At 45.7% G+C, this 16565-nt stretch overlaps 1 protein-coding gene across 2 annotated transcripts in view; it reads right to left on the bottom strand.

The window, feature by feature from the left end:
- Positions 1-16565, bottom strand: part of drosha (drosha ribonuclease III) — a 215037-nt gene that overhangs the window by 179889 nt on the left and 18583 nt on the right. For both annotated transcript variants that reach the window (XM_083652258.1, XM_083652257.1), the window contains exons 7-11: positions 13633-13713; positions 10850-10936; positions 9943-10029; positions 4534-4605; positions 2624-2705 (exon numbers count right to left, since the gene is read on the bottom strand). In XM_083652258.1, the coding sequence (XP_083508384.1) occupies positions 2624-2705; positions 4534-4605; positions 9943-10029; positions 10850-10936; positions 13633-13713 (409 nt within the window). The remainder of the gene's footprint in view (positions 1-2623; positions 2706-4533; positions 4606-9942; positions 10030-10849; positions 10937-13632; positions 13714-16565) is intronic.

A 16565-nucleotide genomic window follows, 5' to 3' on the forward strand; every position in this document is an offset into this window, starting at 1 on the left:
CTGTATGAATATGATGAGGGCATCAGCTGTCCCACAGAGCAGTAGGTGTATTTTCACACTTCAGCTCTCATAAGGCTCAGGATCTTCTGGGTCACCTCACCAATCTCTTCTCACAAAAACACATCACGGGGAGCGTTATCAAGTTTTACAGATACGAAAATTGTTGGCCGTTTACCGATTGTTTATATATATTTTTTAAACTGCCGATACCGGTACCGGTATTTGGCCATTTATGCCAAATTTATGTTTCTCAATTTCAAATACTCAACAAGCAAGTGATGTTGTGGCGTCTAATATTTATTTTCATCCGGCACTGTTCCATATACAGTAAATGCCTGACTTATGATTGTGCATTCTGGCTATGAAAAATCAATGTTTCAGTAAGAAAGATGTGGAAAACAAAAATACATACACCAATGTTCTGTGTGTTAAAATATCTGATATAGACAACTCAAAATAACCGCCTCGCGGTTGTATGCCTCCGCCAACAAATAAAGTTGCAGTTGACATCCATGTCTCTCCTGACTCATAAAATATACAGTCAGGTCCATATATATTTGGACATTGGACACAATCTTCATCAGTTTGGCTCTGTAGACCACCACAATGGATTTGAAATTAAATAATCAAGACGTGCTTTCATTGCAGAATTCCATCTTTAATTTGAGGGTATTTAGATCTAAATCATGTGAACAGTGTAGGAATTACGTCACATGTTATGGGACCAAAATTACATTTTAAGGGACCAAAAGTAATTGGACAAACTAACATAATCAGCCAATTGTCCAATGAGTTCTGAAGCATTTGGTTGAATATGAGCAGATAATATTGCCAATATTGCCAGGAACATGTCAGAATTCATTCTGCTGCTGTTGTCAGTAGCCACATCATCAATAAATGCAAGGGAATCAGTTCTATGAACAGTCATACATGCCCACGCGTGGACATGTATGACTGTCAGTTCCATTTCCATTGACAGCCATACCCACGCGTGGGCATGTATAGCTGTCAATGGGACTGGTTCCCTTGTATTTATTGATGATGCAACTGCTGACAACAGCAGCAGAATAAATTCTCAAGTGTTTCGGACAATATTATCCGCTCATATTCAGCCAAATGCTTCAGAACCCATTGGACGATTGGATGATTATGTTAGTTTGTCCAATTACTTTTGGTCCCTTCAAAAGGAAGGGGGGGGGGGAGGGGGGGCACATGTAGAAACTGTTGTAATTCATACACTGTTCCCCTGATTTGGATGTAGATACCCTCAAATTAAAGCTGAAAACAGGAGGCCACGCCCCCTGTCCTGGTTGTCTTGTCATGCAGAGGAAGTGAAGAGGGTGGACTCAAAGTAGATTTTTTTAATCTCAGTTACTGAATGATAAACGGCAGAACGTGCTCATGTATATTGTATAAAAAACAATCAACATCACTGTTTACCAGGTAACCTAGCGAAACACTGTCTATTTCATATGACTCGATCCGATTGGTTTAGAACAGGGGTGGGCAACTGGCGGCCCGCGACGCATGGGGCCCCCGACCTCACTCAGTGTGGCCCCTGGGTCAATTTCCATACTTTTTTTTTTTACAAGGCGGACGTTTTTGGTTAAGTTAGGTCAGACCACCAAAATCTGTGTTTTTATTTTACTGTACAACCCAGAACATGGCGCTAATGGCGTTAGCATTGCCCATCCACATACTGTTTAACGTTAGCATTTGAGCTAACTCTATTGTAACAAACTATATCCAGGATGCACATTGTACATGCAACATTACTAATCTGATTAATATCACATATTTGGGTGATGTACCCCATCAAATTGCTGTAGCGGGCTGTTTTAAAGCTAGAGCAAAGTTTCTGGTGTCATCTGAATGGAATTACTAAATTTGAATATGAAAAATATAAATGTTGGTATAATAAACTTTGATTACCAGTCCTTTTCATCAAATTAGTAGCTATAATTGGGAGTGATGGTGTTACAGTAGGCTACTGGTGGAAGTGCACGGTCACAATCTGGCCCTCTGGTAGCGAGGAATTCTTTGTGTGGCCCTCTCTATCATCAAAGTTGCCCATCCCTGGCTTAGAACATGTAAATAATGCAGGGCAGCAAAACGCTGCGAGTGAAATCTGTCTCAGGGAGGATCACACTGATTGATCACACTGAGAGAAATGTCTGGCTTGTGAGGCAGCCGGGGAAACAATCTGTCATTTTCTTTCATTCTCAAATATTTTTATTGATTTTTCACCAGTGTTGTCGACAACAAACAGTGACATATCCAACATGTCTGAGTGAACTGGTTTGTGATTTGACAAAATGTAACTTACTGTCATTTGTAACCACCAGGCGGTGACAGATTGTTAGAATGTTCCGGCTGATAACCTACAGTAGGCCGATTGATCAGTGCATCCCTAAGTGGCATATGTCTAATTTAGCAGTAGACAATAACCTTTTCAGAAAACATCTTACATCACTGTATGTTTGCCAATAAACAAGGCAACATCAGCGTGCCAAGACTCACAGTGGACTTGGATGTGATGTTTTCTGTGAGAGGTTGGCATGTATGAGGCAGAGAGGGACCTGAACAGATGCAGAGTGGCAGCCAGCCTGGGCTGGAGTCCTACCTGTCAGGTTCCAGTCATACAGCTCCAGAATGTCCTGGAACAGGTAGGAGGCAAACAGCTCGAGGCCTTGGACACAGTAGTTCTGGACACAGCAGAGGACAGGCAGGGTTTACATAACACAGACATACACTAACAGACAGTATGCATTCTTCTTTATTTTGACTATTTTACACATTTCAGAATAACATAAAGACATTAAAACTATGAAACACAAATGTAATTATTCAGTGACCAAAAAGTAAAAAAATATATATCAAAACTAAGGATTATTTACAGCCTTGAAGAAAAGGTAAAGACTTTGGAAATAAATTCATACATGATAGGCAATGGCATCCACTTCACAATCTATACGCCAAGTTAAGCTAAGTTATCCTCTATTTATCCCCATGGGGAAATTCATCCTCTGCATTTGACCCATCCTCTACCAGGAACCTTCCTAGAACTAGGAGCAGTGGGAAGCCACAGTGCAGCGCCCGGGGACCAACTCCAGTTCTTTTGACAGTGCCTTGGTCAGGGGCACTGACAGGAGTATGAACCCTAACATACATGTCTTTGATGGTGGGAGGTATATCAAAAAAGCTTTAAAAGCATGAAAAATATACACAGTAGTATTATACAGTACATTCAATCAGGTGTGTCCAAACTGCTGACTGATATTGTGCATGCTCATACTGCCACAAAGAGTACCTCAAAGCAGCACAGCCATAACCCGCGATAAGCAAATCCAGTTCTCTAACTTTATCATATAAGCAAGCAGCCCCCTTATCAATGTCATCAACCGTTGCTGGTTAAACAGAGCCCCCCTTCTCAAGGGATTTAGCACCTTCACCCGCCCAGGCATGGAGGTGTTAGCACCTTCACACGCCCAGGCATGGAGGTGTTAGCACCTTCACCCGCCCAGGCATGGAGGTGTTAGCACCTTCACACGCCCAGGCATGGAGGTGTTAGCACCTTCACCCGCCCAGGCATGGAGGTGTTAGCACCTTCACACGCCCAGGCATGGAGGTGCACCTTCACACGCCCAGGCATGGAGGTGTTAGCACCTTCACCCGCCCAGGCATGGAGGTGTTAGCACCTTCACCCGCCCAGGCATGGAGGTGTTAGCACCTTCACCCGCCCAGGCATGGAGGTGTTAGCACCTTCACACGCCCAGGCATGGAGGTGTTAGCACCTTCACCCGCCCAGGCATGGAGGTGTTAGCACCTTCACCCGCCCAGGCATGGAGGTGTTAGCACCTTCACCCGCCCAGGCATGGAGGTGTTAGCACCTTCACCCGCCCAGGCATGGAGGTGTTAGCACCTTCACACGCCCAGGCATGGAGGTGTTAGCACCTTCACACGCCCAGGCATGGAGGTGTTAGCACCTTCACCCGCCCAGGCATGGAGGTGTTAGCACCTTCACCCGCCCAGGCATGGAGGTGTTAGCACCTTCACCCGCCCAGGCATGGAGGTGTTAGCACCTTCACACGCCCAGGCATGGAGGTGTTAGCACCTTCACACGCCCAGGCATGGAGGTGTTAGCACCTTCACACGCCCAGGCATGGAGGTGTTAGCACCTTCACCCGCCCAGGCATGGAGGTGTTAGCACCTTCACCCGCCCAGGCATGGAGGTGTTAGCACCTTCACACGCCCAGGCATGGAGGTGTTAGCACCTTCACCCGCCCAGGCATGGAGGTGTTAGCACCTTCACCCGCCCAGGCATGGAGGTGTTAGCACCTTCACCCGCCCAGGCATGGAGGTGTTAGCACCTTCACACGCCCAGGCATGGAGGTGCACCTTCACCCGCCCAGGCATGGCGGCGCGAGGGTTACGTGGGGCTCAGCTACGTTCAGAACCAGCCGCTTGAGATCAAAACAAAGAGGTGAGAAAGGCGAGAGAAAGAGCTGGGAGATAGAGTGGGGTTTTACTGACCTCTGGTGTCATCTCCTCTATGAAGTGAATGGTGTAATCTATGTTGAAGCGGATCACACGGCACAATGGAATCTGTGATGATGAAAGGGACGGAGGAAGAGAAGAAAGAAGCGGAGGATGACTCATTACCATGGCGTTTGGCAGAGGTTACAGCTTTTCAAGGAAACTCATTAAAAAGCTCATCGCCGCCGTGAGGCCAGCGCCGAATGGCACGCGTGCACGGCTACGCGCATGCGGTCACTCTTATTTCTGCTTTGAATAACACCAAGCACACAGGAAGACATGCATATACACAAAGCACGACACATTAGGGCTGGGTAGCAGTACTCAATACCTTTAAGGTTTGGACCGAAATAACCCAGTACCAAGTAGTATCAAAACTTCTCCGGTCAAACAATACCTGCATTCGATCCTTTCTCAGATCATTTCACAGATCTAGAACACAATTAACTATTTGCATGGTTTTGCTCACAGCCAATAATCCCAAGCGTTCTTGGATTTAATGCGACATGCGATTGGCCCACTACCACAGCAGCTACAACCCATACACTCTGTGGTCGTGAAGTCGAGCGCGGTATGTGACTGTGACAGCTGGCACCGTTTCTTTTATTGTATTATTGTATTTGTGGATAGTTTTGCTAATCTAAACTAATTGTCGCCATTTTGGCCAATGCACCTCGGTATTGAGTGAACTATTGCTCTTTGACTGTTTCCATTGACAGAGTCATCTCCTGTGTGGATTGCTCGGCTTGGGGAAGATTGATGCTACGTGGCTGTCGCTCATTGGCTGCTGTGGCGACAGGCCCCTTCATATACTGCAGTTTCAAAATGGCAAATGACAGTTGTGGTGGCTAGTTAGCTTGCTGCTCTGTCACCCGGTCACTCCTCTCAACACGCGTGTCCTGTTAGCAAACTCTATTTATCTACTTGTTAGTTCTCTGGTATATTGCTATTGTGGTGCTGGACTGGACTGAAAGAAGGCATCGTTACCACCAGCTAATAGATACTGTAGAGTCCACTGGACTCTATGTATTAGCTACTGGTAACGATGCCTTCTTCGGCTGCTATTCTTTGACTCTAATCGGCTTCGGCCTAGGCTTTAGGTTAGCTTGTTGTTGTTAGCTTGTTAGCGTAGCGAGTTCAGTATCACTGTTGTCACGTTTTTTATTGTGTGAAAATAAATTCACACTACCGTAAATTCCGTACTATAAGCCGCACCGGAGTATAAGCCGCACCTGCAAAGTTGACTGTTTTTTACATATATAAGCCGCACCGGACTATAAGCCGCGGGTGTTTTAATGGTATTTTTATTTTTATTTTTTATTTTTTTTATTGTGTTTTAATGTTTAATTACCATATGTAAGGGTTCATGCACAGAGGGGATTGTCGGGAAAGAGATGGCTGTTTGAGGAAGCTCCCATTTATTAACATTTCAACAAAACAACATAACACAACACCACCTGTGTTGTTTTTTACAGTGCACACAGTGTCCGCGGTGTGGTGAAAAGAGGGCAAGAGAGGAAATTAAAACAGAAGTGGATTTATAGTTAGAAAGAGTGCTAAAAAAAGAGAGATTTTTTTTTTTTTTTTTTTTTTTAATCCATAGATAAGCCGCACCGTTATATAAGCCGCAGGGGCCAAAAAAGCCCAAAAAACGGGAAAAAAGCCGCGGCTTATAGTCCGGAATTTACGGTACTTTTTCATGGTCACACTTTATGTTGCGATCTAACCCCTAGACTGGGTCGTAACAGTGACAGAGTTGGCAGTTCCGCAAGGAGAAGAAAAAACATATTGAATAGTACTCTATTTGTATCGCCATGGCTTTGGGGTATTGGTACTGGTATGGTAGTTTTTTTTTACGATACCCAGCCCTAAGACATAGGCACAAGAGGCACACACACACAGGCACACACACACAGACACACACACATGTACACTCACTCCCACACATCACACACAGCCCTAAGACACAGGCACATGAGGCACACACACACACACACACACACAAACATGTACACTCACTCCCACACAGCCCTAACATATCCTCAGTGCCTACTGCCCAGGTGGGGTATCTCGTCGTAAGGGCCTTTCTGTCTGTGTGGAGTTTGCATGTTCTCCCCGTGCTCCCCCAGGGGGTTCCTCCGTATATAACCCCCCCACTAAAAACATGCAGAAGATCAGATTGTCATCGTCATCCGACCAGTGACGACAACACCCGAAGTTGGTCCCCGGGCGCTGTACGAGAAAGCGACCACTGCTCCTGGCCTGCCCCCCAGAGGAAAGGACAAGCCAGGATGGGTTAAATGCAGAGGACAAATTTCACCGGCCACCGTCAGCATGAGTGTGTTTGTGGCCATGCATGTGTTGATGTGTGATCGTGTGACAATAAAAGACGGGCTTGTCCGTCTGAAATCGTTTAAAAGAAATCGTCTAAGACACAGGCACAAGAGGCACACACACACACACACACACACGTACACTCACTCCCACACATCCCTAAGACACAGGCACATGAGGCACACACACACACACATGTACACTCACTCCCACACATCACACACAGCCCTAAGACACACACACCCAGACATGTACACCCACTCCCACACATCACACACAGTCAGGGGCCCTGCACACATCTACCTTGAAAATTAAATAATTTGAATCTCGCTAAAGAGATAAGCCCGCTCTTCTGTGTTTAATCTCCCTAGTCACATGCTCTTTGTTGTCTGAGCGCTGGGGTCCATTTTAAGAGATTAACCTGGCAGCCACGTTCGCTCTTGCCCATCCCGGCGGCTAACTAGCACGGAGGCTAATATCAGCATGCTCCGAGGGTCTTAATCCCCACACCGCCGCAAAGCATTTACACCAGCTTTTAACAAAGGTCTGTTTAAATGATCCAGTTCAAATCATTTACACCAGCTTTTAACAAAGGTCTGTTTAAATGATCCAGTTCAAATCATTTACACCAGCTTTTAACAAAGGTCTGTTTAAATGATCCAGTTCAAATCATTTACACCAGCTTTTAACAAAGGTCTGTTTAAATGATCCAGTTCAAATCATTTACACCAGCTTTTAACAAAGGTCTGTTTAAATGATCCAGTTCAAATCAGGCATAATCCCCAGGAGGTCTTTTCAAGCTGGATGGATATTGACAACATACGTTAACACAGTAGTTTATTATTCCGACACACAGGAAAGTACACAGAAGCATGCACATGCACATGCACGCAAACACACCCTTCCAACAAATGTCCCCCTCTTTGGACCAACCGGGCTTTGTCCACTATTGATTTCCTCCTTGGGATTGGAGGCAGGCGCCTCAGCAGCTACAGAGGGAAAATGTCCTTTTAACTGCGGACCTCTGTAATGTGTGACAGTCACTGTCACTGATGGGCCTTCAAAAGCCAGGGAGAGGACTTTGCAACAAGGTCAGCACAGTGAGAGAAAACAACTTTGTCTCGGCAACAAAGCAGCTGACCCGACGGCAGAAAGCGATTTGAAATCGGCTGTTATTTTTGGGGAGAGCTGGGGATTTTTCACTCAAACGCTGACCTGAATTATTTATGTTATCTTAACAGACGTGTGTGCAGGGAGGATGGGATCCATAGGCAGCCCACTCGGAGCTGACTGAGCTGAGTTTGGCCCCGTGGAGAATATACTGTACATGCAGGCTGGCCCACACACAGAGAGAGCAGAGGACGGGACTCAAACAGGCGGGCCCACACATACAGAGAAGGCGGGGCCACACATACAGAGAGAGCAGAGGACGGGACTCAAACAGGCGGGGCCACACATACAGAGAGAGCAGAGGATGGGACTCAAACACATGGACCCACACATACAGAGAGAGCAGAGGATGGGACTCAAACAGGCGGGGCCACACATACAGAGAGAGCAGAGGATGGGACTCAAACAGGCGGGCCCACACATACAGAGAGAGCAGAGGATGGGACTCAAACAGGTGGACTCACACATACAGAGAGAGCAGAGGATGGGACTCAAACAGGCGGGGCCACACATACAGAGAGAGCAGAGGATGGGACTCAAACACATGGACCCACACATACAGAGAGAGCAGAGGACGGGACTCAAACAGGCGGGGCCACACATACAGAGAGAGCAGAGGATGGGACTCAAACAGGTGGACTCACACATACAGAGAGAGCAGAGGATGGGACTCAAACAGGTGGACTCACACATACAGAGAGAGCAGAGGATGGGACTCAAACAGGCGGGGCCACACATACAGAGAGAGCAGAGGATGGGACTCAAACAGGCGGGGCCACACATACAGAGAGAGCAGAGGATGGGACTCAAACAGGCGGGGCCACACATACAGAGAGAGCAGAGGATGGGACTCAAACAGGCGGGGCCACACATACAGAGAGAGCAGAGGATGGGACTCAAACAGGCGGGGCCACACATACAGAGAGAGCAGAGGATGGGACTCAAACAGGTGGACTCACACATACAGAGAGAGCAGAGGATGGGACTCAAACACATGGACCCACACATACAGAGAGAGCAGAGGATGGGACTCAAACAGGTGGACTCACACATACAGAGAGAGCAGAGGATGGGACTCAAACAGGTGGACTCACACATACAGAGAGAGCAGAGGATGGGACTCAAACAGGCGGGGCCACACATACAGAGAGAGCAGAGGATGGGACTCAAACAGGCGGGGCCACACATACAGAGAGAGCAGAGGATGGGACTCAAACAGGCGGGGCCACACATACAGAGAGAGCAGAGGATGGGACTCAAACAGGCGGGGCCACACATACAGAGAGAGCAGAGGATGGGACTCAAACAGGCGGGGCCACACATACAGAGAGAGCAGAGGATGGGACTCAAACAGGCGGGCCCACACATACAGAGAGAGCAGAGGATGGGACTCAAACAGGTGGACTCACACATACAGAGAGAGCAGAGGATGGGACTCAAACAGGTGGACTCACACATACAGAGAGAGCAGAGGATGGGACTCAAACAGGTGGACTCACACATACAGAGAGAGCAGAGGATGGGACTCAAACAGGCGGGGCCACACATACAGAGAGAGCAGAGGATGGGACTCAAACAGGTGGACTCACACATACAGAGAGAGCAGAGGATGGGACTCAAACAGGTGGACTCACACATACAGAGAGAGCAGAGGATGGGACTCAAACAGGCGGGGCCACACATACAGAGAGAGCAGAGGATGGGACTCAAACAGGCGGGGCCACACATACAGAGAGAGCAGAGGATGGGACTCAAACAGGCGGGGCCACACATACAGAGAGAGCAGAGGATGGGACTCAAACAGGCGGGCCCACACATACAGAGAGAGCAGAGGATGGGACTCAAAAAGGCGGGCCCACATACAGAGAGAGCAGAGGATGGGACTCAAACAGGCGGGCTTACGCTAGTGAGAGGAGTGTGGGAGAAAAGGGAGAAGCCTTCAAACAGGTACTCATGGTCGTCGTACTCGATCACTGTGGGCCTGTCAGTCTGACGAGCACAGAAGAGACCACACAAACACAAGTTACAAAACACTGCAGTTTAAAAAATATTACATAAGTGTTTCATGCAATGGAATAATACTGCTGCCAAGATGTCAACATTTTACCATATAACACGATTGGCAAAATTCAATAGATTGTAATACAAAAATGTGACAATACGCATCATGGGGCTGAAAAATGTATCACAATAGTAATCACAAATGAGACACTTCACCATCCCAATTTCACAAACTCTCCATCTAAATTCTTTGATTATTATGGCTTATTATTATTATTATTATTATCATTTTGTACATACTAGCAAGCAAACACCATCGCTAGAATGATTTGTGGCTCCGAAATAAACAATTCTGCACAGTCAGGCTTTGTTGATATATTGAACTTTTATTTATTACATCCTACTGTGCTTGTAATGAATTGTGAACCACATATCACTTAATAAGAGATAATAAGCATATCGTCCCATTCCTAAATAATCCAATACCAAGTAGTAGAAGCAGCCAAAGGCTACAGAAAAATAGTTCAACTACTGAACGATTGGGCTCCTACACAGAGCACAAAGTCAAAACGATTGGGCTCCTACACAGAGCACAAAGTCAAAACGATTGGGCTCCTACACAGAGCACAAAGTCAAAAAAGTTAGCCAGCACTTGTATGTTTTCCCGTTATTCTCTTAGTTAGTCTTCCAAATGTCTTTTTCATCATGACTGGCACTAACATTACTGATATATTCCTAGATGGGTCAGCATTTTTGTCAATGGCATTGCTCTTAGTTTAGGGTCTTGTGGAAAGAGACAAATTCATACCAGGAAGTTAGTGGGAGGAGACACCGTGATCCTGTAGTGGAACAGCTTTCCTGAATTGTTGTTCATTGAACGACATGTCTTCACAGGCTGAAAAACACACAGTGATACTTTAGGGTTAGCTTTTTGTCCACAGGCCACAGTGGCTGATACATACTCAAAATTCAGCAGCCACTTTCTCCATTTTACCAGAATAGAATAAGACCTGCAAATAGCCTCATACCTGGGTGTCTGGGTAAGTGTAGAGTAGAATAAGACCTGCAAATAGCCTCACACCTGGGTGCCTGGGTAAGTGTAGAGTAGAATAAGACCTGCAAATAGCCTCATACCTGGGTGCCTGGGTAAGTGTAGAGTAGAATAAGACCTGCAAATAGCCTCATACCTGGGTGCCTGGGTAAGTGTAGAGTAGAATAAGACCTGCAAATAGCCTCATACCTGGGTGCCTGGGTAAGTGTAGAGTAGAATAAGACCTGCAAATAGCCTCATACCTGGGTGCCTGGGTAAGTGTAGAATAGAATAAGACCTGCAAATAGCCTCATACCTGGGTGTCTGGGTAAGTGTAGAGTAGAATAAGACCTGCAAATAGCCTCATACCTGGGTGCCTGGGTAAGTGTAGAGTAGAATAAGACCTGCAAATAGCCTCATACCTGGGTGCCTGGGTAAGTGTAGAGTAGAATAAGACCTGCAAATAGACTCATACCTGGGTAAGTGTCGAGTAGAATAAGACCTGCAAATAGCCTCATACCTGGGTGCCTGGGTAAGTGTAGAGTAGAATAAGACCTGCAAATAGCCTCATACCTGGGTGCCTGGGTAAGTGTAGAGTAGAATAAGACCTGCAAATAGCCTCATACCTGGGTGCCTGGGTAAGTGTAGAGTAGAATAAGACCTGCAAATAGCCTCATACCTGGGTGCCTGGGTAAGTGTAGAGTAGAAAGCTGCCACCGCCAAAATGTGACTGGTGTTCATTTCCACCCCGTTTACAAAGCATTTGTTAATGGCATGCCCCAGTTAAAGGGCTATTAAGTAATCTGTGGGCGTCCCGGTGGCTCACCTGGTAGAGTGCATACCACTAAGGCTAAAGGCCTAAACAGACTCGTCTGTCAGAGCCTCGCCCCGCCCTCCCCGTATGACGGCGGGTGGAGTGCCGTCATACGGGGAGGGGGCGCCGTCGGCTGACGGGGGCTGCTCGAAAATGTGACTCAGCGGCGACGATACGTGCGTGACGTCAGCTGCAGGAGAGTTGTGATTGGCCGTTGTCTTGGGCCTGTAACAGAGATCTCCGAGGTAGTCAGCGGAGACCTGATGTGATCGAGTCCCTACCGTCCTCATCGTCGTAAAGTCGGCTTCGAAGTATGATGTTAGATTATAACAAACTAGTTGTGTGGCTTAGCCTTCCCAAATGTTGAGGGTCGTTTTTTAGAATTTAATACATAGAATTGGGAACGTTACATTAAATTTTATTCAGACTGCCTGGCACACAATCGCCGCCATTTTCCCACGGAGCTTCCACAGGAGGAGGGAGGGAGGGCGTAGTGGCGTCCTAGCATGTAGGGCTCACTGGCGCCAGCAGACGGTGAGACGGCTGCAATTCGAGGCGGACGGACGAGTCTGTTTAGGCCTTAAGTCCTTCACGCGGCCGACCCAGGTTCAAATCCGACCCGTGGTGGTCGGATTGCCGCATGTCATCCCCTCTCTCTCTCTCTCTCTCTCTCCCCACCTTTCATGTCTGCCTACTGGCCTATCAAATAAAGGCAAAATGCCCCAAAAGAATCTTTAAAAAAAGGGAGGTTGGAGGGGTATTAAGTAATAATCTAGACCTGAGGTTTTTAAAGTGAGGGGGCTCCAAACAGTTTCAGGGGAGGCTCAGTGAATAAGTGAAAAAACATTATATTAGTTATCAAAAGGAGATCACATAGAACCTAAAAGTAACGCTATAGAATAGTCTACATGTGGGATTTGGTTAGAGATGGTTCAGAGATTCAGTAGTTTTGGGGAATTTTGCCATTTTTTTCCACGTTCCAAAAGTCAGAAATAAATAAATGCCTTCAGACAGACCTATGTATTTGATGTACCGGTAGTCTAAAATGTGCCAAACAGCAATATCAGGCTATCTTGGCTCAATTACAGTAATTGTCAAATGCGTGTAGGCGGGATGTCTTTCCAAGCTTTGTCTGAGGGGAGGCCCATAGTCTCAGACTTTGAAACCCCCTGATCTAGACCTTAATATTTTTTTAACTGGGCACTAAGGGCAAAAAACAGGAATTACAATACTGATACATAAATGTCCTACACAAGTATCCTATACAAGTGCCCTACACAAGTTTCCACAAGCCCTTATGGTGGCCGGCAATGAACAAAAGCAATAAATTCAAAGTTTATAATAGAAGAGTAAGCTAGCTAATTAGAGCAGAGATCCAACAAAAACATCTAGTGAGCAGTGCATATGACAATGCAAATTATTGTAATCACAATAATGCTTTGTCATTTGTTTGTGTTTGTTGTTATTGTTACAAAACAGAGTAGGGGCAGGAAAGAGTTCTGAAAGGCAGAATCAGCAGTTGGCAAAGTAATTGTTGAGTCATTGGTATTGATCAACAGCCCTATCAAACCCCTGCAGATGTACCGCACTGTGGGACACTAAAAATCTTGCTTATTGCCTCTTTAACACAATGGAATATGGCCATTATGAAGCCAGGTGGCGCCATGGAGCGTATACAGAATACATATAGGCTGAGTGGAATAATGTGGCAGGACTTCAAGGTTATGAAAGGCTGATTTATTCATACCTCCTCCCCCGGGTAGATGCTGTGGCGGATCCCCGTGCGTCTGGCCTTGGCACTGCACTTACACAAGGGACCGTCATTCATCTGGACAAACACAAGGGACCGTCATTCATATGGACAAACACAAGGGACCGTCATTCATCTGGACAAACGGCAAATACATAAATCAGACACAATTGCCTTTACTTGCCAAGTTCAATACACAGTTCCTAAACATTTAACATAAAAAAAAACTCTTCCCAAACTATTTCTTGACTGGATTTGCAAATTTTGGTCAGTTTAGGATGTATGCTGATAGTGGCTACACAATACAAATGTCAACTAGGTGAAGTGGTTCTCAATGTGGGGTGCGGGGCCCACCAGGGGTGTTTGACAGGGTTCCAAGGGGGTCCCCAGCAAATTGACAAATTGTTAAACTTCACAATTATTTCATTTATAAGTGAACACCAGTCATGGGATTCTGGACAAAATCATATCTAGCATTGAAAACATACTATTTGGGTACGAGACCAAATCTCATCAAATATGTGAGATAAATGAAATGAAATAGAGGTCTGTGGCCCTAATGTGAACTAAATGATTGGTAAGGTTGAAAGTCACTGAACTAGGTGATCAAACTCTATACTCTCTTCACAAAAACATACTGTAGTATATCATACAACATGAAAAGATAAACAGCCTAGAACTACATAAATGTGTAGAGATGTAGAGAGGTGCATATCCGGACTAGGGTTGTGCGATGTCATCAAAATACCCACACCATACAGTGAAACATCGTTTTGGACGATGGCATCGTCATTGACGGGTGGGGGTTGGGGGAATAATTAATTATTTATTAGGTCGCTGCGTTGCTGTAATGCCATTTGGCTAGCCGCTGCAATGCGTTCACGTTACCAACAGGACAGGTGAGCCTGAGCTCTACATGATACCAGCGGGCTTGAATAGGCTATTAGCCTCTGCTCTGTGCTACAGCACAGAGCCAGGCGACTGAAGTGGGAGGATGTGTGGCACACATCTGTGCCACTGTCACTACCAGCAATTTGAACGGCGCAAAACAAATAACGTTAACGTTACAGATCCTCACCAACAACGTGTGTGTTGAATTTAACTAGCTGGCAGAAAACTGACTGAATTACTGGCTGATATAACGTTAGATTTGCGTGGGCTTTTGAACCCAACCTAATGTAATGAGAGTTTAGGAGAAATGGCAAGAGAAACGCAGTTGCTGTATCTATGGAGTGACTCCAACTTTCACTTTGGAAACAGGCGAGTTCAATTCACAGTTGAAGACTTGTACTCACTTTGGGTTGAAAACAGGAAAGAACGTGAAGTTTCTTCTTTGTCTTAAAAAGTTTTCACAACACAGCCGACTTCTCACGCGCGGGGGACACCCCGGCGACATTAAACAAGCGCACCCAGTTCAGAGAAGCAGTGGAGCGGAGGAGGGGGAGGAGGAGGGGAGGCTTCCCTGAACTGAACTGGGTGCGCTTGTTTAATGCCGCCAGCGCGTCCCCCGCTATTAAAACGGCACAATTTTAATTCAAACAGATAATTAATAACGATGATCCGATGTAGAAGGCTCAGAGGTCGATGGGGGGTCGGCCCATCATGATGGTCAATGCCATCGTCCATCGTGCCAACCCTAATCCGGAATGAACAGTTCTTCCACATTTGTCCAATATTTGTTTATGCAATTCCCAAACATTTCAAAACAAAAATCAATTCTTGAATACTCTTACATCGTTAGATATCATGTGTTTGTGAATCTCAATGGATTCTGTGAGCTTTTCTGTGATGAAGTGTTGCAATTTACTTTTTTGGTGTACCGACTGTCCCTCAACCTGCCTCGCCTGCTTTAGTTAGTGATTTCCTACATCACATTTCCCAGAATGACTTTCAGCAACCCCCAGAGAAGAGGCCTGAACTTGTTGCTTTCAGTCAAAGGTGATCATATGGGCAGATATATCGCCGGAGTGTGTCATCATTCAGCTGTGGGTTACACGTGTATGGTGGTTGCATCTTACTCAGAACACATGCCTTATAGCTGCATTGAATTCTGGTCTATTGAGGGTACTGTCCGTGGACAGATTGGTCTCTCTGCCTCATCTGTGATTGTTCAATGTTGTTGCAAAATGTCGTTGCTCTTTTGATTCTGACAAGCTGATACAAAAACCTTGACATTTACCATGTATTCTCCACTATCAAACTGCACTGTGGCTGCGCTGGAAATGTGTGACATCTCAGTGTGACATCACATTGTCTATTTTTTGTCCATTTATTTGCAGGAATAAGAAAAATTAATCACCTACAGTAACAACAAAAAGGACCCAGAAATGCGAGGAACATCGCAAAATAATAGGTTTTATATTGATGTTTTCCTCCGTTTTGGACTTGTGAATGTAGGAGGAATTTGTCTTGGAGAAATTCGTGCAGGGAACCGTCAATATACATAATGTTATATACAGCATACCTGTACTTAAATGTACTGTACATTCAGTTCAATGGGACAGTGGAGCACATGCAGAGTTGCAGACAGACTATTTGCAATGTGTCTACATACATTGAGCATTCAGTCACTATATGCATTCAGGCTACCATTTGAGCAAAGTGGCTTTGATAATAACAATTGCTGCTGAAAGCAGCTACCGGAGCAAGAGAGCATGGAGGGTTTTTATACATGACATGACAATAGAAGCCCTCTAGTGGCCGGTCTATGCCACAGCTCTTACTCTGCTTGGGCACTGCATACTTACACTGAGGTGAATCCAGATAAAAAATATTACCCTTATTAAATCTACACCACCAATCACAAAGGAGGAGATGTAAATAAAAAGAAGCAGATGAGCTAGAGAAGGATAATTCAGATTTGAGACATCTGAGATCATGTGGATTGTGCAAAAGGGGCTGCAACTCCAAAATGTCTCACATATTTTGTA

The sequence above is a fragment of the Poromitra crassiceps genome (genome assembly GCF_964638095.1).
Source record: "Poromitra crassiceps genome assembly, chromosome: 2".
In the NCBI taxonomy this organism is placed as follows: Eukaryota; Metazoa; Chordata; class Actinopteri; order Beryciformes; family Melamphaidae; genus Poromitra; species Poromitra crassiceps.